This window comes from Prenolepis imparis, unplaced genomic scaffold (assembly GCF_030444845.1).
Source record: "Prenolepis imparis isolate NDT839.2.m4 unplaced genomic scaffold, iyPreImpa1.0 SCAF_3, whole genome shotgun sequence".
NCBI classification, from domain to species: Eukaryota; Metazoa; Arthropoda; class Insecta; order Hymenoptera; family Formicidae; genus Prenolepis; species Prenolepis imparis.
In genome coordinates, this window is record NW_028141161.1 from 13,768,428 (window position 1) to 13,793,515 (window position 25,088).

General features: G+C 38.0%; 1 protein-coding gene across 7 annotated transcripts in view; it reads right to left on the minus strand.

Moving 5' to 3' along the window:
- Positions 1-2,218: 2,218 nt before the first annotated feature.
- The window catches only part of Lar (tyrosine-protein phosphatase Lar), a 300,655-nt gene continuing 277,785 nt past the window's right edge, over positions 2,219-25,088 (minus strand). For 3 of the 7 annotated variants that reach the window (XM_083034106.1, XM_083034104.1, XM_083034110.1), the window contains 14 exons: positions 21,535-21,810; positions 20,741-21,025; positions 19,493-19,516; positions 18,922-19,022; positions 18,515-18,844; positions 18,040-18,190; positions 16,488-16,784; positions 7,465-7,604; positions 6,904-7,106; positions 6,647-6,813; positions 5,079-6,439; positions 4,763-4,989; positions 2,869-4,675; positions 2,219-2,596 (listed from right to left, as the gene is read on the minus strand). In XM_083034106.1, the coding sequence (XP_082890232.1) occupies positions 2,528-2,596; positions 2,869-4,675; positions 4,763-4,989; positions 5,079-6,439; positions 6,647-6,813; positions 6,904-7,106; positions 7,465-7,604; positions 16,488-16,784; positions 18,040-18,190; positions 18,515-18,844; positions 18,922-19,022; positions 19,493-19,516; positions 20,741-21,025; positions 21,535-21,810 (5,438 nt within the window). In that variant the 3' untranslated portion in view covers positions 2,219-2,527. Of the gene's footprint in view, positions 2,597-2,868; positions 4,676-4,762; positions 4,990-5,078; positions 6,440-6,646; positions 6,814-6,903; positions 7,107-7,464; positions 7,605-16,487; positions 16,785-18,039; positions 18,191-18,514; positions 18,845-18,921; positions 19,023-19,492; positions 19,517-19,972; positions 20,495-20,740; positions 21,026-21,534; positions 21,811-25,088 lie in introns of those variants that run through there. The other 4 variants (XM_083034105.1, XM_083034107.1, XM_083034111.1 and 1 more) reach the window with 4 other exon arrangements.

Consider the following 25,088-nt stretch of genomic DNA (forward strand, 5'->3'; position numbering starts at 1 on the left):
CATGTTTTTAAATATCTTCATGTCTTTTATGCACAACACTCGCATCTCTTTATGATATTTATAATATATATCTATGTATATATATATATTATTCATCATTTTATATATATATATATATATATCATTTTGTATATATTTATGTAATGTTGCTAATGACAGACGGTGCATTTATTTACAGATAGTCACAGTTCCTGACCCTCGAACCACAGTTATTAATGGAAAAAGGAATATACACTCGTGTGAAATCATGGAAATCATGAAGCTGTCAACAAAATGTGACATTACACATTGGATATCAGGTATGTTTCATAGAATAGTTGCAACCAAACAAATGCCAAAAAAAAAACAGAATAATCTAATCAATAAAATTTCTGAGCATTAGAGATACCATCACATTTGTTATTATCTTTACACTTTTTTAAATTGATAGTTTCTAAAGTGTTAGGTACAAGATGCTATATCGAATATTATACAAATTTAGAAATACAGAAATGTATAAACGAGTGCACAATTATTGTCCTCATAGATTGAAGAGCTTGCAATTTTAAATTGTAATATACATAGTCAAAGTTTTCGCTATAAAATGGAAATGTTATGGTAAAAGAATTAATTAGTTCTTTTTTAAAATCATTAGTGATAAAATTAACTATTAATTGTTATAAATGCAATATCAGTACACATAAAATGTAGGATTAAGTACATTCACTTTGATTTTATAAAAGCAAGATGATTTTATAAAAGCAAGACAATTAATGCGTTTGTTTTTATTAAGTCACAAATGATTTTAAGAAGAAATATTTTGATTTCTTACAAATTCACTAACACGCACATAGTAATTTTATGAAATCAAAAACTTTATAAACTTACAAAATTAAATATTTTTACCATAACAGATATTATATATTGTATAACAATATTCCATCCGATATGCTTTTTTGGCATTGATCTGGCATTTGAGAAAAGAATATAAAATATTTTAAATATCGATAAATTTAATATATCATAAACAGATGTGTGAATTTAATTTTGATAAAAGTATTTGTACAATTATATACGAGTCGAAAAACAAATTGATATACAAAGATAAATAAATTTATGGTGTACTATCTATTTGAACATATTTAAAAGGCAATTAGAGAAGTATTCGAGGCGGTATACGTTACAACTTTGTACATAGAGGTATCGAGGGCTCGGAAGAATAATACACAAATTACACATACAGTGCTTCTATGTAAATTAGTTTTTTTTTTTTTTTTTATAGAAATGTGCACACAAATCATTTGTGCACTTTTCATTGAATATAGGCACCGTTTCCTTTCATCCTTCTTTCATTCGAATCATTTTTTCATCATTTCCCTAATGGCATCGCTTAATCTATAGTCTTAAAACAATTTTTTTCTTATGATCTATCTAACATTATTATAATAGGTAAAATGAGAAGATCCCTACTGTTCATAACGAGTACAGTATTAATAATTGTCAATTTGGCAGTATGGCAATTTTCTTATTTCTTGTGAGCGGAAATTTTCATCTTTTTTCTTTCTCTTTTTTGTAAAGCTAAAGAAAGTTATTTAGTTAAATTTTTTCAATCTGTTATTTTTTTTCTACATCAGTAAGTACTTGAGTACGTAAAACGCGTATCATATACGGTTAATTGTTATCTTCACATATGTGTGAGTTTCATACATATGTGTAGTGCATTATTCTGTTTCTCTCACAGCATCATCAACAATATTCTTTCATTCCTCTATGCAATCGCTACTGAAGGAAGCACTCTTATCTTCAATAAACGAGAAAGGTTTCGTGTCTCAGTTTGCAAGAGATATCCATGCATGTAATGCACTATGTATATTTTAAGTGAGAGAGATATGGTCATAATATTTTCAGTCTATCTTAGAATTAGATTATCTAGATCTTAAAAAATGCTTTTGCGAATGATTGATTCGACAATGGGATATGTTCCAATTTACTAATTCACGAATGTGAATCCTACGCGGCTCGTAATTTTGATTACATCGTCGTACTTGACTGATCTTTCAATGTGAGAATCTGAAAATTAAAAAATTCGCTTTGTTCGCACAAAGGAAAGAACGTATGTAGGACAACATACGACACCATCATTTATACAATCGCGTGTATTGTATGTATTTCTAAACGGCAGTTTTGACTCATCGCGTTTTAAAAACTGCGAGGGAACTTTCGAATCTAATTTCTAAAAAGAGATTAGCCTAAATTGATGACTGTTTCTCAGCATGATTTGGGCATATTTTCTTATATCATCAAGAATGAAAATTTCCGGCATATTTGCATTTACTGTAACACCATTAACTAATTCATCTCTATATGTTAACTGCCCACGACATTAGTAATCGCGTTGCTATTGTATTTCTTCTTGGAAGGTACGAGTATGTCACACGATTTTATTGTACTAGACACGTCGTACTTTTGCTCTCTCGACATCTCTCTCGCCTCTCTGCCGATCTCGCTTGTCTCTCGACAGATCCCTCTGTTCGCGAGTGTCGGCTTGTCAGTTGGCATAATGATCGAAAGATCCTAAATACTCCAAACTGGCTCGATAGCAAAACTGGTATTGATCCTGAAAAAGAAAAAAGGAAAATTATTATTAGACATTACTTTTACGTGCATTTACGTACATTACTTTTACTTTTACGTACTTTTATATATATGAATATAATATATAATATAATATATATTATAATATATATATTATATAATAAAATATATATATAATATTATATAAATAATATTATATATATAAATAATATATATTATATATAATATATATGCGCGCGCGTGTATGTAATTATGTATATTTTGTGGAACATTAAAAACAACATATTTGCAAACCTCGGTTTGGACCATAGCCGGACGTTGCGTGCGTAATATTCTCACAGTCTGGAAAATATCGACTACGCCCTCATACTGCATTCGCTCCAGTACGATGCTAAGCGTTATGAAGACACCCGTCCTTCCTACACCGGCACTGCAATGTACGGTGATCGGTCCGTCTTGACCGAACTGTTCCTTCGTTTTGTGCACCTGACCGATAAAGTCGATGAAACCATCACCAGACTTCGGAACCCCTTGCTCCGGCCAGTCGATGAATTGGAATTGTCTGACCGTACGGCTGGCACCATCGCGCGCATCTGTCACCTTGAATTCTCGCAAAATATATTGCGGCATATTATATTCCGCGATAGGATCCACGACGAAACATTGGTAACGGATAGATCGGTCGGACGGCCAGTACTGGTGACACTTCTCTCTGCCCATCTCCTTCAATTTCGTCAGCATGACAACGATCGTAGAATTGTGCTCCCATAGCATGCGCCAGAAATCGTCAGTGGTGTCGCACAAAGGACCCTGTGTCGCTATGTAAGCCGCTCGATAGCGATATCCGTCGATCAAGCTCGCATTTATGTAATCGGATCCTTCGATGTTACGTTGCGGCTGCAGGCACACTCTAGTACACTCGTAAGGCAGAATGTGGACCAATCGATTTTTGTGCTTGTTGCACGGTAAATTCGCGGATATGAATCTAGTTGAGTCGGCCTTGATGTTGGAAAGCTTCTTGAATTCCAATTCCATTCCTGTTATATTGTCGATTTCCGGTTGCATGAGCTTTTGAATATGGGAATGTAGATTTCTGGCAGGTACCTCCGTATTACCGCAGATCACCGCTTCGAGCAGAGCGTCGTGAATGAAAATGTATTGGTCCTCAGTTTGGACCATGTAATTCCTCTGAGCTCGTAGACATGTGACGTGGCCATAAATGTCGATCATTTTCTCATGCTTAATCCTTTCCAACATCGAGTCTATCACGATAAAGCAACCAGTTCTTCCTACGCCGGCGCTACAATGTACTACTAACGGTCCGCTATCGGGTACGTTAAGTGACCTGACTCTGCGTAAGAACTGCAAAAATGGTGCGGGGTGTTCTGGCACGCCATGATCGGGCCAGGCCGTAAATTGCAGTTGCTTTATTTCCCGTCGTTCGGAATAACCCGCTCGACAAACCTGGAACGTGCGAATACAGTAGGTTGCTAGTTCTTGAATATCGCTGATGGTCACGGTCATTTGTCCATAAGTCTCGGAGCCTCTAGTAGGCCAATACTGATCGCATTTAATCCTTGTTCTCTCTTCCAATTTTGTCATCATAACGATCGTGCTGGTTCGCAATTCCCAGCACATACGCCAAAAGTCCCCAAATGTCTCTTGCAGAGGTCCTTGCGTGGCTACGTATGCATTTTGTTTTCTATAACCATCGCAGTAATTAGCATTGATATAATCCGATCCCGGCATGCCATCGACAGTTTGGAGAATAACCCGCGAATGGTCGTATGCGATTACATTGGCGTAACGATTCTTCGACGCATTGACTTCCATATTGGAATGGTCCCACGTGAATTGTTGACCAGGCTCTATCGACTCGTACTCTTGACTGAATTTGAGATTGTCGTTCGCTTTCAGGCGTTCGATGTGATTGCCCAATTCGCTGATTGGAATCGGCGGGTGTGAAATCATGCCTGGAGTTTGGAAATTCAATCGTCGCATTTCTACCGGATCCGACGGCGCGTGATTAGAACTTATATCCGCTGCCATGAGTGGTCGTGTAACGGCTGCCTGATCTGGCGCTTTACATGGTTGTCTTCGCCTGAAATAATTAAGAAGCGAAAGTCATGAATGTACAATTTTTATTTGAAGATTTTTAATTATTCTTTTCTTAAGAAATGCAACTTACTTTTTAATGACAAATAGAAGAACAAGACAAACGCTGACCATTAATGCTGCGATTATGGGACCAACGACCCACACCATACCTGGTTCTTGACCGCTAGTTTTTACAGAAACTTCCGGATTTCCATCCGGAGGAGTATTGGGATTTGGTCGACGTGGTGGTTCGCCGGGAGGTACTTCTCTCATGTCCAAAGATAAATACTCGGAAAATGGTGACGACGTGTACAAATGCTAAAGAAAACGGATATTTTTTTTATAAATAATTATCAAATTATTAACATTCTCGCGCGTAAATTTCGCTAAAGATTCCATATACTTACCTTTCGTGGAGTATCGACTACTGCCCGTACGAATATTCTATAGCGTTTATTTTTTGCGAGTTTCCGGTTTTCATATCCCTCATAGATATCTCCGCTGCCTAAATGGAACGTATACGGGATGTCTCTGTGTGGAAACTTAGCTGCGATATAGGGCGCGTTTTCCCTCTCTTGCTTGGCACCTTTTCCGGTAATCATATCCTCGGTCAATTCATCCGGCTGTTTTTCGGCGGTACTTTTATCTTCGGGCACAACGATCAGATAATAGTGCGAAATCGGACCGTATTCCTCGGACGCTTGCGGTAGAATAACTTGAATCTCTTCACCATTAACCACACCATAGAAGTCCGGTTTTACCATTGGTTTCGGTGCGGCCATCTGCGTGGTGACCGTAATTTTCGCCGGTGGTCTATACTGACCATCGCGTGGTACAGCGCTCACGTTGACGTTATAAGTCGTAAACGGCTGTAACTCGTTTATCATCGTGGTCGTTGTTTGAGGATCCAATAACATTTGTCTGCGAGGAACGATCTGCGTCTGTGTTATACCCTGAGAATCCACAAACTCTTTAACGGCATCGAATGAGACTTTGTACTTCATCGGAGTCAGTCTTATGGGCGGAGTCCAGGACAGAGTCATCGAGTGTGTCGATGAGTCCGGTGCTCTAAGGTTTAGCGGTACATCTTCCGGTTTTACCTTCACTGTGACCTTTTCGCTGAGCCTTCCCAGGCCGGTCTTGTAGCGCGCAGCTACCGTTATGGCGTACTGAGTGAATTTCTCTAGATTTATTAGATCCGCCGATTCCGTCAGGCCGACGCTCTTCTGCTTCCACTCGTCCAGATCTTCCACAGCGGTAGTAGTATAGAAAATTTGATAACCGACAATCTTCCCTCTATTAGGCACTGGTTCCCACCACACCTCCACGCTAGAATCCGACGTAGCTACTGCTCTTACAGACATCGGAGCTCGACCGATGTCCTTCTCCGTCATTATTGTGATTTTCTCGGAATACGGACCGCTACCTTGCGACGTATGCGCTCGCACATGAAAAACATACTCCGTGTTCTCCTCCAGATTGGTGAATACCGCCCTCGTCTTGGTCGTGTTTCTATCTATAGTACTAGAATGATCGTTCTTCTTGTTGAATTGCACGTCGTAGCCGATTATCTGGCCGTTTCTATGCTGTCGAAGTGGTTTATCCCAGGTAACGCACACGGTGTCGGGAGTTTGAAAGAAGTACGACAAATTCGTTGGTGGCCCCGTAGGTTCGCCTTCCGGGCTGAACCAGTATCGCACAGTCTCCTGGCCGAAGCCGATGTCATTTTTACCCGCTACTCTGAACTCGTAATCAACGCCTTGTTCTCCTATAGATTTATTATTTAAAAAAATATTTTGTTATATATATGTGGATAAGAGAGAGAGAAAGAGTGAGTATATAATTCGTAAAAATAAATAGCGAGTTTGATCGTATAATAAGTATAAAAAACAAAAAAATTACAACAGATATATATTCTGTATCTTTAAAATTTATGTCATACTATTGCATATATTAAATATTTAATATTTCTCACCGAGATCTGTGATTTTATATGTATGCTGCCGCGTGTTCTCGATAAATTCCTCTTTGAGCGTCTGATTCTTTATACCGTATCGAATACGATATCCTAGCAGAGTACCGAAGGTTTGAGTGGGTTGGACCCATTCGAGTTCCAAAATATCCGGGCCTCTACTTAGTACTCTGAAAAAATAAATATATAAAAGAACGATCGATCAGTCGCGGTATTTTATAAAAGCTATATAATATTTTCAAGTTGATGTTTCTTCTTACTTCACGTTGACTTGCGGCCTGTTTGGTACTCCGCCCGGTGTCCTAACATGAATCGGCACCGAACGATCTCCATCTCCTTTTCTCGTTAATGCTGCTACTTGCACCGAGTATCTCGTGTCCGGTTGTAGTCCGCTAATATTCACCTCTAGCACGCCGTCCTCGTGCACGTCTCGACGTATCGGTTCATTCAGTAGATCTTTCCCCTAGAGAAATTATAATTTCATCGTGAGCTCGTTTCATTATCTATATTTACGGTGTACTTTCCATTGTTTCATTTAAGGCAGACATTATTATGTAATACGTGTGACTGTTAATTTTATAATTTAGAGCAATAATTGCAATTTATAAAAAAAAAAAAATTTTAATATTCACCTCTATTCTATTGATACGTTCTATTAATACAAGAGAATATAGAGATAGTAAAGATGAAGGGGTTCCTGATATAATACATGAATAGGGGGATGATAGAACAGATATAAGATTTCATTAGTAAGTTTCATGTTAAGAGTTTGAAACTTCCAATGTGCTACGATATTGATCGTGTAGCAACCGCAAACTGACCTCCTCCCTCACTTCTTGCACATGTATGTGGTATCCTCGTATAACGCCGTTCTGATCTTTCGCTTTTGGCGGCTTCCATTCGACGTGTACTGCCGTCGAGTTGATCGGCGTGACTTTGACGTCCTGAGGATCTCCCGGCACTGTAACGCAATCCATAATTAATTCGCGCACTTTACGCTCGTCTGACATCACACTCACAGACACACGCCCATGTATACCCACAGACGTACGCGGACGGGAAATAATAAATAACAAAATCAGGTTTACAAAATCTGAAATAACAAATAACATACTTGTATAAAACTTAAAGAAACTGATTAAGAAAAAAAATGAAAGAATATTTAAGTCATTCGCAGTCTGTCTTGTCTGCCAAGAAATCATTACGTACAATCATTATTATTATTATTTATATTTCAGAAGCAAAATAAAATGTTAGAGGCAAACGTTAATATATATTAATAGCTGAAATACATCCTTTGTCGTACGAGAAAATGTTAAGAACTTAAAGAAAAAAAAGCGAGAAATAGAATTAGTCTTCTTATACAACGCGATGACATTGCTTTTACATTTTACATTACTACTACTTTACGTCCATCCGTCCAATTCGTCGCTGTAACGGAAATGAAAAGAAAAATAAACGATAAGAGCGAGAATAAGGTAGCGCGAGTAAGATACAATCGAAAAGGAACCGAGAAGGCGTATCAGCGGAAAGAAAAGTCATAAATAAAATAAGTTGTCGCGAAAGGAAGAAAGAATGAAACGAGATATATAAATGAAAGAAATGAAGAAGTAGTAGAGAAGGTAATTACATGCCGCCAATCACACATGGACAAAACGACGTACAAACAATATTTACGAGGCACATTGTACCCCATGCTCTACGCCCCTAATTACGATTATGATCCTCCATTTGAATACCAATAATACTTTTTTTTCTTTTTTCCTTTTTTTATTTTTTTATATTTTTTTTTCTTTAGCTCGCGTGTTCGGTTCGCGTGTCTTCGCGTATACAAGCGCACGTAGATAACGTCACCGAGTATACGGTCAAGTACGCGGTAACGTTGGACACGATAACACAGCGGAAATATTGGAGAGTCCATGACTTTTGAGAGAGACCAAGTGGATGTTAGAACGCGAGTTTTCGCGGAGGTAAGTGTGTAACGAATGCACTAGTCACTAGTCGGGCGAACCCCGAAAGTTAGCCGTGACAGAACGAGAAAGTCTCGCGCTCCTTGGACCGGATGGAGCGGTGGTGGCGGTAAATATGCACGTCGCCTATTTACAACGTTTATTTACAACCACGACCGACATCCGATGAAGTTGGAGAGACTCGCGACTTTCACGCGGCTACGTGTTTTCGCGTCAACGTCGCAACTTCTGAACGTCGCGATTCCAGAAGTTGTTCGAACGACAAGATAACTCGATTGTTCTTCCATGGACGGTCCAGTATTCGTCGTCGCTAAAACGACTAGTTATAAGAGAGAAATGGGAAACATAACGTGGGGAAAATAAAAATCCAAGATAAAAATCAGCACTGCCTAATACCTACTTCCGCACGATATATAATATATACGTTTATGTAACCAATAATAGCAGCTTTCTACGATGGGAAGAGATTCGCAAAAAACGAAACTTGCGCCGCAACGAAAGTACATACAGAAAATTTCGACGCAGAAACTGAATCGTCGTAGCGCGATTTTGATGAGAAGCGATTGGTAGATCGCGTGCTCGCTCTGCTTTTCTAGCTCTCATATATATATAGTTAATTAAGATCAAGATCACACTTACAATTTCGCTATGTAGCGCAAAAAACAAGGACGGCGAGCGCGCGCAAGTCGCAGCGTAATGTATGTAATAATAACATGTCTTTTGAAAGTTATTATGTCGTAATTATATTCGCTGGCTGCAGCAAACAAAAAGAAATAACTGTAGGACAACACTCTGAGATTTGACTCTTTCGACAGACAACAAAAAAGAGTATATGTAATATATATATATGTATGCAAAAAAAATGAGACGGTGACAAAAAGAAAAAGTGAAACAAAAATTGACGGTATAGAAAAATATCATGGCACAACTCGAGCTAAGGGATACTCACTTTTTTCAGCTGCGCCCCAAAAGTCGCCAAAAAAGTGGGAAAAAAAAAACTCGTAAAAATTCGTGTCAACTTCGCACGTACATTGAATAAAATATTACAATGTAATTTAATTACTTTTTAAGGCATATCACAATAAGGGTAGCACACTACTGATTATATCATCAAAAATTGACCCTATATATATAATGGCTATTCTCGATTTTACGATAAAAAAAAAAATATATAAAAGAGATCTCTTTATCCTTCTCTTCTCGAAGCAGGCACGCGCTCGCATTCGCTCGATTCGGTCCTTTCGCTCCGGTCTCATGCGCTCGATGACAGTCACACCGCTTATTTAATCTCGCAACTTCTAACGAATGTCGGTGGCAACAAGATTCATGATTCCAATCGATCGTTAAATAGACCAAAAAAAAAAAAACAATGATCGCTTGGTCCTCGGTTGCAGTTGGTCGCAGAGAGGCGGGAGACGTGAGAATATCTTTTTTTTGGCATGCGCAATCACTACTCCAAATATGAAATAACTAAAGGCTCATGTTCACCTGCCTCGTGTCGGGGAGCGAAAGCCAAATGTATCTCACGTTTCTCGAAATATGCTCGACGTATATTTCGCAGCTGCCGATGGCAATAATCTCAGAACGAATCGAGATCTCGGATCTCCCTTATCCCTCCTCCCCCGACACGAGACATTAAAGAGGAAAAGACCTATGATAAAATGCCTACGAAAAGAAAGCTATAGGAAGGAGAGAAACCATAAGAAAGAATAAGGTGGAAACGGTTTCTAGGATGTATCAAACGAGAGAAGGGTTTTGTCGCATAGCTACGGTATTCTATATAGAACTTGGGCAGTCGTGAGAAAAACTCGCGATTCCTCTCGTGACATTATCGTCAAAAAACTCACGGTACAAGATATTGGGATACATGTCGGTAGGGCGGAATGTCTTCTGAGGAAAAATTGTTTCTTTTTTTTTTCTTTTTGCAACTCCAAAAAGTCACCCGCAAAAAACAGCAGCTCGATCAAAAACTTTTGTCGTTTCAGCAAAGGGGGAGGCAACAGGGTAAATTAAAGAGAGAAAGAGAGAAGATAAGAGAAAGACAGAGGGAGAAAGGAAGACAAACAGAGAGTGAGGCCTCTCTCCCTCTCAATTTAGATACCATAAAAAGATATCGCTGTTTGTCTCTTCTTCATCCCTCTTTTTTTCTCTCCCTCTCTCTCTCAATATCAACATCCACCCGCGCATTCATCCACGCAAAAATCACAAAATTCCGCGTAAAACGCGCGCGCAAATACGTTTCGACAGCCGTTGCCGAGACACGGTGGTAGAGGTGGCCGTTTATTTGATTAACGAATCGTGCGCGCGTACCTGTCGATGATTGAGTGTGGTCGAAACTGTCGATGGCATCTAAAATATCTAATTCAAATTGGCGGAACTAGTTGGATCGAGCTAAAAGGAATACCAACTGTGTTCATAAATCATGCGTTTTGTTGGGATATAACAGTAATATAGTTTCATATGTATCGAGTAAAAAAAATAGAGAAAACAATCAGGAACATCAATGGACAGCCGAAGCTTTTGAGACTTTAAATTACGCCTACGAAAGAGAGTGTTGTTTCAACTGCTGCTTAATAATTCAAATATAAAAAAAAACAAATCCCACACACATTGACATAAACAGTTATATTGTAATCATACCTTTTCTAGATATTCATGTAAAAAATATGTGTGCGTGTCTCTTGAGATAAAAGATATAAAATATGTATATATATATATATATATATATATATATATATATATTGTATATTTAAAAAGAGAAAGAGATGTAGCATTTAAACAAAATATTTCGTACATATCGAGAGAAGTCTGAGAGAATAATAAAATACTATATTTTTGACTTACAGAGACAGAAGTTGGAAACGGATCGAAGTCTCGCATGCAGAGAATGAAGATATTATACGTAATATAGAAAATGGTCGTCGAGCGGTTATGTCATTCCAACGAATTTGATTACGTATGAAAATTAATGGAATCCGATGCCCGCAGTCCACATATGTCCGGATTTTTCGTTTTGTCTCCATACGCAGCATAGCGGTAAGTCTTCTAGATAAAGTACGCTTCACCCGCGCTGGACAAAATTTCGTGCACGAGCAGAAATCGAGAATTTAATTTGGAATGTGCATTTTGCATTTCCATTTTTTTACACTTGCTCAAAAAGAGATGAATATTCCGATTGCGGATATTAAGATAAAGCGGTCGTTTCCGGCGGGGGTGAAGTCTGTTGAATGCTATTCATTTGCTATTATTTCTCGTCGAAATCCATGGAATTGTGGCCGATATTGAGGATACACAAATAAAAATATATATTATATATGATCAGAAAAGATCTGATAAATATTGGTATTCAAATGTTTCCAAGAAAACGCCTCGCGAATTTCATTTTTCTCTCTCTCAATATAAATTATGCGACTCTTTTCCTCGTCGAGGACGTTTGGGCGCAGAGAAAATTTCGCGAGAACTTTCGATTTGACTTTTATTGTATACCGTTCTCCTTTGACTGATCACTTTCCTGATGCTTTCGATTACTTTTCGTATACGCTTTCTTACGCGCGTCGTCCTTCTTCCATCCGGTATCCTTTTACACAATCACTCACGCATTCACACGCACACTTTCCTGTCACGACCTCGAAAAAAAAAAAAAACGTACCGCAAACCGTGATCGTTGTCTCAATCATCGATTGCGATATTTTTTCATATTATACATGGTATCTCGATTATAATAAATTTGTGCGCCCTAAAAGCGGAAAATAAAAATTTTCGATAAAAATAATCCGCACGAAGCAATCCTTCGTATGTAAAATAATTTTTATGTTCACTCTCGAACGAAATATTTTTTAATACGTTTGCACAATCAACTTATGCAGATCATCAATTTTTTTCTCTCGAAAAATTCATTGACTTCACAAGCGTTCAGGGATTAATGGTCGATATAGTAATACCGTCTGACAAATGTCAGATGTTTCTACTGAAACTAAAAATCGTAAAATCGAATCTACAGTATTCGCGATCACGCATAAAACACGCGTCGTTAATATTGCCATTTCGGAGCTTTTGCATCGCTATTTCGAGATCGCCTCAGGAAGGAGCTTCAGGTCGCACGACAGTCGACAGTGGGGGTGCTTTTCGAGGGTGCTTTCAGTGCTGGTGCTCGGCGGCACGATATTGCATCGTCTATAACAATATTTATTCGGATGTGTATAGCCGCTGCTGTGTGCACGGTGCTCTCTCACGCAACAACGTGAGCATCAACGTCTCTACGTATATGCATATCCATAGTCGCACACGCCTGCACGCGTGACATCCTACGTGAATGCTACGTGCACGCGTGTATAATGCGCTGTCTCGCAGTGATCTCGAATTGATCGTAAAAGCGGGGTGCTTGCACTTGAGAATTCGGTGCATAGGGGACAAGACTACGACGGCGACACGCGTGTGCGTGGCACTCCGACTCCACGAAGTGCGTGTATGCGTGCGTGGTGGGTGCGAGAGAAATATACGTGTAACACACGGTGCCGGCGCGCGTTTATACGTGACTTTTGCAAAGTGCCCGTGCACATACGGTGAGACATTATATATATATGTATGGTACCATAGAGGTGATATATCTCGATAAATAGTGAACGATGACAGTCAGTAATAATAGTAAATGTATGCGTTAAAAGATATATATATGCTATACACGTGACGGTGAATCTTTGTGCTTGACAATGTGCGAGCTTACACGGCAGGGTGCTTTCAGCAGTGCTTTTTATCGTTTCGCTTCGCTCTGCCGAGTCTGCTTCAGGGAGGGGTGAAACGGAGGGTGTCGGATCAGTTGCTCCATATAGACAGGATAATGTCGGGAACGAGGGAACGGAGAGGAAAGGGTGGTATGGAAAAACGAAAGAGGATCCGAAGGAGGGAAAGAGAAGAGGAGAGAGGTTCCATGTAGTGGTGAGCAGTGAAAGGCGTAAAGGATGGTCGTTATGGACGCGCGTCGGTACGACTTTTCATTCAACAACCATGGTGACATAACATCCTCCGCGACAAATGATACTTCTCCGCGTGTCCGACGTGGAGAATATCTTCATAGCCCGTTAGAGATGAACAGAGTCGCATCGTCAAACGCACAATCATCTATCGTTTTCCCTCGTTTTATTTCCTCTCCTCGCGCTTTCCATCGAATCCAAGCTTTTTTTTATAACTCTCCGGTTTTTTCGCTCGATAATTATTATTTTTTCAATCTCGCGATCTGTTGTTTCTACTTACTCTTGTGAAACTTGTGAAACTTTTAACAACCACGATCGTACCGTATCACTTCGCTTCCGCACCGAGAGAAGTTATCGTTACGATTAAATGATTTCCCGGAGAAATACCGTGACTAACAACCGCGCGTAGATTTATTTTTTCAACGACTATTGTATAAATATCGTGCAAACAATTTTTTTTTTCCCTCGGTGCCGAATTCGTTTGTTATGGAGGAATCGTGCTGGACGTTTTTCGGGTCGACAAAGGGAGGGGGAGAGGGGGGAAAGAGGGCGAAAAATGTTCGACATGCAGAATCGATTGGCACCTTCGGGTGCTGTTCAACCGGGACAGGGATAGGAAGTAACAGAAAGCAAAACTGTCTTCATGCATCGACATGCCATTCATAGGATATAGATGATATAATGTGAATAAGGTATAATTTACTAGGGAGTGAGAGAAATTTCGCAGACTCGACACAGTTCGGCGGATTTTGATGATGCTGATGGAGAAGGTGGGGAAATAGGTGGGACATCGGAGTTCGGGAGCTTCTTTCCTTTTTCGTGACGGGAAAAATTCGGGTTGCGTTTCTGGAATCGAGGGAGTCGAGGAATCTTTAAACAAACGAAGGCATGCTCTAAACATGTGCAAACGATAGGTAGAACTAAATCTCAACTAAAGACAGAAGAGCCTTATATATCAGAGATATATATAGAAATATATATATGTGTAATATATATATATATATAGTGAAAAAGTGCGTCATATATATATTCTTGTGTGTGAGATAACATTCGCTAGAGTTTTTATATATATACGTAAGCGCTTCACTCGCAAGCTGTCCCTCGCTTTGCCATTATTTTCGTCCAATTGTTGCGCATGTAACAAGTTATTATTTAATTTCGTTCGTTAGTATTATTTACTTATTTCATATAGCATAGCTTGTACAGCTAATAGTGATATAAAAAAAAAAAGAGGAAAAACGGAAATAATGGCACGCAGGGCAGCCAGCCTGACTTCTATCTTCATAACACGTGGCAAGAATGAGTTAATAAACTAAAGGAGAGAAACGAAACATCTTTACTGACTTAATCACGGTAACCACCAGAAAGAACACTGAGTGTAATGAATACATATTATTAGATTGATATATTACGATAATGTGAATAGATCTTAAAAACTAGCTGTTCAAAACCTGGATCATCCTCCTGCAAATGCTTTAAGGAAAGACAAAAACACTTGAGTGAGTATAATTAGGTATTAATTAGCGTGTCAAAATAGATATCCAAGTTTTAAAGTAGGGCTAGGGAGATGAAAAAAAACCAACGGCAACGAACAAAGAGAGAGAATTGCGATTAGGCCCTGTAAAAAACGGTAAGAAAATTCGTTTTTTTTTTTTTTCTTTTTCTCTTTCATCGTTAATAGCTGAGCTCAAAAATTGGTTATCAGCTTCTGAAAAATCCGTGGCTGCGTGCACCTGGAAAAAATTATCGTGGGCACACTAAAATCTGGGGGAGGAGAAAGGGGTTTTTTCGGGAGAAATTTCGGGACAGCTAGAACAAGTGGTTGGAAATTTTATTGCCGCAAAAAATCCAAAAATATAAAATCTTGCCAGCCAAAAAGGTAGGGCCATCATCGTTTCGTGTTTCGCGTCGCGTGGGTGCCGTTTTATAAAAATCGGAAGAGTGAAAAGGAAGTTTGCGAAAAGAACGACAGGAAAGCGTGATTGGAGAGGCACGAAAAATCTAAAAAGTCGTGCGCGTTCAAAATTTTTGTTCGCGCAAAAAAAAGGTAACTCGACCGGAAAAAAGGGTTGTGTCCTCTTTTCCTCTCTCGTCACGATGAGCGATTCGATAGTTCGTTTCTCGAAACTATGACTGTAACACAAGAATGGCGTGAGAGAAGAGAGAGGAAAGCTCATATATATATAATATAATACAGTATTACGATTTATTGTATATATAATGTAAGTTAATAGAATTATAGAAACGTAAAAATATACAGTATATAAAAAATATAATATATGAGTGTAGAGTCAACTGGAGAGAAAAGATAGACGATAGAGAAAATACAGAACAGAAAGTCGTGATAAAGGAGAGAATATATGGTTGTTTGAGAGTTTGGGGAAAGAGACAGGGGTGACGAAGTGACGTTAGCGGAATCTGAAATCGAAAGTATATATATATGTATATAGTAATGTACATTATATATGTAAATATGCATTCACCCAGATTAACACGGCGTGTCGTCGCAACCCGCACTGGAACCGCGCGAAAGTATAACCGGACTGACTTTTGGCGGGCTTTTATATTTTTGGCTCTCTCGGATGAGGCGCGTTATTACTTCATCCCAATATGTTATTTCTTCTTCGCAAAGCTTAACGTGTGAAATTCGTAGCGACCGCGATCGATTTTGAGATTGGTGTCGCGATTAAATTTTCGATCGAATTTTCATTCAATATTGCAGATATTATAATGACATTTTTCTTTTTTATTTATACGATAGCTTTTGCGTGAAGAAACATTATTGCGAGATATTCGATAATGTTGTCGTTCTCTCGCGCTATGCGTCATCACGGATTTTACACGTTAGTCCTCGCGTGCCAGAATTAAACAGAGAGACTTTCAGTCAGTGTCTGTGATACATACCGTCCTCGTGAGTTCTGACCACGATAGGAAAACTCGGGGGTCCGTCACCTACTCTGGTCCCGGCCAATACCCAGATCCGATATTCGGTCCACTTTTTGAGCTCGTCCAACTTGAAACGCGTGTCATTCAGTTTGATATTCCACGCCTCGGAGTCGGAGCGACCGCTCTCGACGACTTGCAGTCTGTAGTAGGTGATCCTCCCGTTGGAACGTTCAGTGACCGGTGGTTGCCACGTTACCAATATAGAGGTTGGGCTCTTCGCTTCGCCGGTTACATTTTGAGGCGGAGCCCCGGGGACTGTATAACACTCAGTTATTGGAGGGAAAGAAACAAAATCGGGGGTCGGGGGAGAGGGCATAAATTCACAGTTACCAGTCGATCGTACCAGACTCTAGCTTGAGGCTCAAAAAATACGAGAATACACAACAAAAAGTCACCGCTTTAAAATTACATACATACATTATAATTATCATGTATCTTGACGTATTTCGTCGTCGGATAATTAACAACTGATAAAAAATGACATAAATTTTGCACTCTTAACGATCAGATCTCGATGATTTTTTAGGTACATTTGTTATTTTAAAATAATGCAAATGACAATTGTGACATTCTTGTACGGCGAATGATAGATGATCGGTCAGCACGCAACGTGGCGAACGAGTTCTCGTACTCTTCGATTTGACATCCTCAACGCCGAGAACGCGCGGTCGACGGTGACTGTCGAGGGATATTAAAACGAAACGGTATGTGACGATTGGTCAAGGTTCAAAGTGGTGTAAAATATTCAAGGTTAAAAAGTCATGAATCGATCCTTGAACAGTCGAAAAAAGACGTGATTAGAGACAGTTCTCCCGGAGCGGCTCGATGTTAACTCGGGCGTAAAAAATGCACAGAGTTAACGAATTACACGTTAATATAATTGCAAGGGAACGAGACAATGAAAAACTGAAGAACGGACGATAAATTAATATTAATTATTGAGAAAAGAGGTGCCCAAAATGCACACATATATCAATGCAGTGCTTAGTGCAATTTATATGTATGATATGTACGTATATATATATAGATATATATATAAAGTGGCATCCAAAAACGGCTTTCTTATTTGCAATGCATGCAGTCATTCTCACTCTCCCACACTTCACTTGTTTCGACGTTACTCTATATTCTTTTCTTTTGACGCTCTCTTTTTTTTTATTTTTCTTTCTCTTCTATCAAACGCGTCTTCGAAGATAAGAGATTTTTACTTTTTTGATCTTAAAAAAAAAAAAAAGATTTTTCAAGGTGTTGTGCGTCCAATAGCTTACGCTACTTGCAGGAGCGTCTTCTAGCGCTACAGCACCTCTCCTACCTGCTGTGCCATCGCGATACGTGATTGCGCGAGGAGTCCGGAGGACTCAGATGCGTCTTATCCGGTCTGATTATCACGATTTGAAATTCTGAGAGTAATCGATACAATCTCGCGACAATCGCGTATCGGCATGCATCTGGCACTCCTCGCTGCATGAACTCGCTCGATTTCATTTACGTTCGTGGGCGTTCTGCTTACCGTACTGTTTTGTGCGAACCGGATACGGTATCGTCGTTGCACCCTCGCCCCTTTGACTCCTCGCGGCCAGCCATACGTAGTACAGAGTATTCGGATACAGTCCGCTCAGAGTGTAGTTCTCAGTAACAGGTATTCTGCGATGATGCTTTTCCTGATTTGATTAGAAATGTCAGATGTGTGTTAACGCGACACAATAATATCGCGCGCGTAAATTAATCGTCTGTTTCGGGGAGAATCGCTCATAATAAATCTTAAAATCTTTCCTCGAGAATTTCCATTCAATTAATTATAAACGATTAGAAATAAATTAAAATATAAAATATTATTTTTAATATCATTAATCATTATCAAGTTTCAAATGTGCGTCCCCTTAACACGAGATAAAATTAGCTATCGTTCAATACAAGTTATCGTTCGAAAAAAAAGGAAGGAATACATTATCAATAATCAAACAGAAATTTATAACGTTGCTCACCTTCGCGTACGTGTCATTCCAATACAGCTCATAGCTGAGAATATTCTCAGCGCTATGAGCGGGTTTGCTCCATTGGAGCGTTACCGTGGTCTCCCCGATCTCGACCGCCGTTAACATTTCGGGCTGGCTCGGTACCCCTTGTTGTGTTTTGATTTGCACCGGTAGACTGAGCGGTCCAGGACCGACACTCGTAAGCGCCTGAACTCTTATGGTATAGATCGTATGCGGCGTCAGCTCCGAGATGGTTGTCAGCTGGCTGTTATCCACCATCTGATACTGCCACGACGCCATCGGTTGATTCGAATCCGTTGTGTAGTATACTTTGTATCCCTATAGAGCGTGTGCTCGTTAGCGAATTCGTTGCTATTCGGAAAAAGAAAAATAATTTCGGAGAAAAAGACACCGACCGTCACTTGACCGTTTGGAGTTTCCGGCTCGTCCCACTGTATGACCATTGTGCTGGAGCTCAATGGTCGAACTTGAACCTTTCGGGGCGCTGTACCGGGTTCTGAAAAACGTATTGACTCGGTTTATTATTATTATTAGCGTTATTAATAAGACCAGACAAAATACACACGAAATGGTGATGTACATCATAGTTATTTGTACGATAAGAAGCCCTTCAAAAAAAGCAACTCCGAAAAGAAATCTTTTAGAAAAACCTCCGCAAAAATTAGATGTAAAAATAGAGAAAAAGAGAACCAAATAAAATTCCACTTTTTGTGTAATAATACGACGGTGATCGATACATTTTCAAAAAAATCACACTGCAATTAACTACGAGTATACTCATATGAACGTGTAGGTATCGATGTGTGCGCATTTTAAGAATATATGTATGTGTCAGAATAAAATTGATAGTTATGTGCGTGAAAAGTAACGAAATTGAAATGAAGAATTAAACAGGAACACACGAACAGGCAAAGAAATCGGTATGGATGTATCACTACGGCACTCTTAGTATATGTTTTGACTTACTGGCACCTCCATTTGTTGATTCCGCTATCCGAAAAAAATGTCAAACGATTATTGTCAATTCTCCGTACACAAGTGGATCATAAATTCGGAGTGAAAATACGAACTGCGAGAACAAGTCTACGTCTCCTTCGTATTTTCACGGAGTAAGAAGTGTGCTACTATTTTGTAGGAAAAGTGCAATTTCGCGTGCTGTCTCTCCCGCGTTTCTCGCTCCCTCTTTCGTAAAAAAAAAAAAAAGGAGACGAAGAGACGTATTCGAGACGGAAAGAGATATAGATAGATAGAGAGAGAAAGCGAGAGAAAGTGAAAGAGGCAGTTGAGGCTGGGAATATAGAGGCGAAAAAATACACAATGACACGAGACGTCGAAGCGCGACGAAATGCTGTAGAACGGCCCGTAAAAAACACTAACATATTTGGTGCAACAAAGAGCAGAGGGGGAAGTTTGGTGATAGGTGAAAAAAATTTTCTTGTCACTTACATGGATCAAATCGTGCGTCCACGGCGGACAGCATGGAAAAAAGTACAGAATTTCCCTCAAAAAATGTGCGTAAAAATTCGCTCTTTTTTTTTCGATGGTGTACAAAAATTCTACGTGCAAAAAATTCACGTTCATATCGGAGTAGCGCCGTTCCTTCACTACACACCTTTACATTATCGTTCTCCGATCGTTCCTCGCGAATGTGAATGCGAGGAGAAAAAAATTTGTTGGATCCGCGTTTTAAATGGACGAGTAAATTCACCGTACGTTCGTTAAGAGGCGCATAAATAAAACATAAACTAATTCATGAGTGGGTTTACTTTGTTATGTTGGATAGATACGATCTCCATGTATGTAAAGGTATCTTAAAAAATAATTTGACAAACGTCATTATTTCATGTTAAGTTTATGTTTATACGATAAATTTGAGATGAGACTGATGAGAGAAGAATAAAATGTTGATACTTTTGCAGAAACGATATTTTCCTTTGTGTTTTATTTTAATGTAAAAACGACAGCAAATTTTAATTAGTGGAAAATTCATTAAAATGTAATATAATTATAACGATACATTCGTAAATATTAATATAGTGTACCATCAAATAAAAAGTTTCGTCTTGTAAATTATTAAATTTTTTTTGTCTGATATATGCTACGATATTTAAACTGCAATCCATAAATCTGATAAGGAAAATAATCGTTTCTAGCCACGATAGAATTTTAAAAATCGTTAGAGATTAGTACGATAGTAAATGCTATGGTACTGACTTGTTTCACCAGTGGTGACTATCACCGGGGCACTTGGGGGACCACGCCCGATGCTGTTCACGGCTATCACGTATAGCTCATACTCCGTATACGGACTGAGACTCCTAACATGGTAGTACATCGTCGTGATACCGGATATCTCGGCAAATGCCTGGTTCACATGCTTCGGTTTATGCTGAATTACGTAGTACTGCAGCTCATCTGGTCCTTTGTAGGACCAGCTCAGCTTCACCGACGTCGCAGTGATGTCCGACACTTGAACATTCTCCGGCGGGCCGGGAAGAGCTGTAGGGATATTATTACGGCTTTACCTCTATGCGTCGAATACCGATGGTGATGAAAATCCGCGCGAATAACATTAATCTTTATAAATATTTCATCTGATCTCGAAACGCTAAATTATTTATTCAAACATCCGAAGCAATAAATAATTTCGTAGAATTTTCGCGATATTTAATAGCTTTCCGAAAAAAATGGTGGTAATAAATTCATCAGGCGTGATAGCATGTGATAACGGCAATATTTTTTGCGGGAATTCCTTTTCACTTATCTCCCGGTAACAAGTTATTTCGCAGCGATTATTGCTATCGTAATGCAAGGTCTAAGCGGATCGATTAGACCTTATCTATCCGATGAAAGCGAAACAATGCGGAATGCAATGCGCGATTAATCGGTTCGTAACACATAATCTGCGATAATGTAACTTGGAGAACGCGATTCAGAAAAGGATGGAAGATATCTATAATTAGAGACGAGATACCAAAAATCTCAGAAAATCTGAACTCGATACGAACATTGAACCTTCACCATTGTGGTCGCGTCAATTACGCCCAGGTCGCTGGCGGCTGTGCACGTATAATTGGCAGATTCCTTGATGTCGGTCAGTTTTAAGACGTTTTTGCCGACAGGCAGGTTGTCTTCCGGCGTCAGATCGGTCGCAGGGTCTTTTCTCCATTTCACGAAAGGCATCGGTGCGCCAACCGCGACGCAAGTGATATTCAATGACCCGCCCAGCATCACTTCGATCAATGCCGGAGGAGGAATCGAAAAGCTCGGTGAAACGCGACGTACTGAGAGAAAAATGCATTTGACAATTGGCAGAATTAATACTCTTCCTTTTTTTAGCGATAATTTGATTCAATTTTTTGAACATTAGTTCAATTTTTCGATTTTTTAAAGTTCAAATTAATTTTTAACATTTAACTAACTCGATATTAAAAATTATATAATTATTATAACGTAATGAATATAGATTAAATACATATCATATGTACAAAACAAAAGAAAAAAGATCTTACTATATATCGTATTATATATCTTTCTCAAGTTTTATTCACAAAAACTCTTAAATTCTCAATCGTTTATAACCCAAAAAGTTTATTTTCATATTATTAGTTATTATCGTTTTTCTTAATGACATTCGCTATCACATAGTGCTCACTCTCTAATTCAAATTTTCATTCAAAATTTGCAGAATTCGCGCTGCCGCTGACGTCACGCATCAACCCGTCGCTACGTTCACATCTTTCGTCCCGCGTTCGCGCGCATCACATCGTCTCCCTCGTTGTCGTCGATTATTTCGCGTATTTCGTTGAATTAAAAAGTCAAAGTAACATGCCAAAGTTGCGCGTGTTACGCGCGGCAATTCGAACAAAACATTTCGTCGATTTAAATATAGATTGCATGGAAAATCCGCTGGCAATATTATTTCAACGTGCGCGACTTTTAACCCCGCGACTCGGCGTCCTAACATGGCGGATGTGTTTACGCGTCGCGTCGCAAGTGTAAAAGCGCGCGAAAATGCCGAGATCGGACAAGATCATCGCGAGTGTTATATACGAGTGTCGCGTTCGCGAGTTTGCGTACTAATTTCGCGTTCGCGAGTGTATGACACGAAGATCGAGCGGCCTGACAATGGAAACGATATATGCGGACATCGAGGATCGAGGATTCGAGGAAGAATGCTGCGAGAAAGCCGATTACGGTGAGTGCTAGATGTTTAGTATGACTCAATTGGTAGACGATTCGTTGAAATCGATGCTGTATTTCTTCCAAGTGACACGAATCAAATTATGAAATGTTAAGACATACCAACATCGTACTGTAATAAATCAACGTAGAATGTGGATACGTTTCTGCATTCCGTTTGTCTAATATTGCCTTTTACTACTTGCATTCATTTAATTTCATTTAATCTATACTTGTCTCCCCTTATCTACATTTTTTATTTATACTAGAATAACACAAGCGCGTCATTCCTTGATTTCATGTTAAAAAGAATATTAAAAAAAAAAATAATATAAAGTTTATTTAAACTCGATTAATATTTTTTCACAGAAATCAGCTGATCAAAACGGTAATTTGTTAATTAAATTTTAAAATAATAATATGTTATAAAATGTAAAATAGTAATATGTTGTAAATAATATGTGTTATAATGCCTTATCTGCAATTAATATTTTTTGACAGAAATCAGCTGATAACTGTCAAAAATATTATTGGAGTTTCAAAAATTATGACATATTATTTAAAACATATTATTATTTTAATTTTTATAACATATTATTATTTTAAAAATGAATTAGCAAATTAACTCTTTAATTAGCTGATTTCTGTCAAAAAATATTAATAAGGTGTTAATTAAATTTTAAAATAAAAATATATTATAAAAATGTAAAATAATAATATCTTTTAAATAATATGTTATAATTCTTTAAACTCGATTAAAATTTTTGACAGTTATCAGCTGATTTCTGTCAAAAAATATTAATCGCAGATAAGGCATTATAATATATTATTTACAACATATTATTATTTTAATATTTTTAACATATTAGTATTTTAAAATTTAATTAGCAAATGAATGCTTCATTAATAGTTTTTGACATACATCAGCTGATTAAATTCGATATTAATTTGCTGATTAAATTTTAAAGTAATATTATGTTATAAAAATTAAAATAATAATATGTTTTAAATAAAATGTTATAGTACTTTAAACTCGATTAATATTTTTGACAGTTATCAGCTGATTTCTGTCAAAAAATATGAATCGCAGATAAGGCATTATAACACATATTATTTAAAACATATTATTATTTTAATTTTTATAACATATTTTTATTTTAAAATTTAATTAACAAATTAACATAGTATTAATATTTTTTTGTATCATTTTTTTTAACATAAAATCGAAGAATGGCGCGCTTGTGTTGTACTAGTCCCTTTCTAAAACAGGCATATTAAGTCGATTCTCGCAAGTATTGTTGCCTCTTTTTCGCGATGTTGATTAGCTGCCTCGATTTGCGTTGTGCGTTATATTCATAACATCGAGAGGCTGTCATCGCAAGGGTTAGCAGTTTGACAGTTTGTCCAAAATAAAATAAAATAAAATAATAATATGTTTTAATACTTTAAATTCGATTAATATTTTTGACAGTTATTAGCTGATTTCTGTCAAAAAATATTAATCGCGGACAAAATGTATATTATATATATGTATAAGTATATATTATAACATATTATATTATTTACAACATATTATTATAATTAAAATAATAATATTTTGTAAGTAATATAATATGTTATAATACTTTTCGCCATTAATATTTTTTTGGCAGAAATCAGCTGATAACTGTCAAAAATATTAATCGAATTTAAAGTATTGTAACATATTTAAAACATAATATTATTTCATTTAATTTTATTTTGGACAAACTATCAAACTGCTAACCCTCGCGATGATAGCTGCTCGATGCTATGAATATAACATACAACGTGAATCGAGACAGCCAATCATTGCGGAAAAGCGACAACAATGTCAATAATATAACTTTTTTTAGAAAGGGAATATCTTTGTTTAATAAATCAACTTTAAATTGAACAAAATACTTTTGCTGTAAAAAGTGCGAGAGAAACTTCTGTATATATTATACATACATATGTATGTGTAGTATATCATATACCTATATATATATATTTTTTTTGCAATGACTTGCGTCACATTATGATTGAATCGAATGACATGTTTGTTTACTAGTGTCATTAAATCGAAATGCAAATGTAAACGTGTAACGGTGTATCTAATTAGAGAATAATTACGCACGCACGTTTTACGATAGAAAATTAACTGCGATCATGATCAAAAACTCCCGAAGCGTAATAAAATCTCGAACGATTATTTGAAAGCCGTCACGCAGATTTTACAAATCGCAACTACGATAATTAAACCAAAATGCTGTTGAGATTCGAGAATCGCGGCGAAAACGCAAGAAACGAGAAGTCTCGGCGCATAATACGCGCGACGTGAGTCGCGCGAGCCCCTTTGTGCCGTCCATTTAGTTTAATT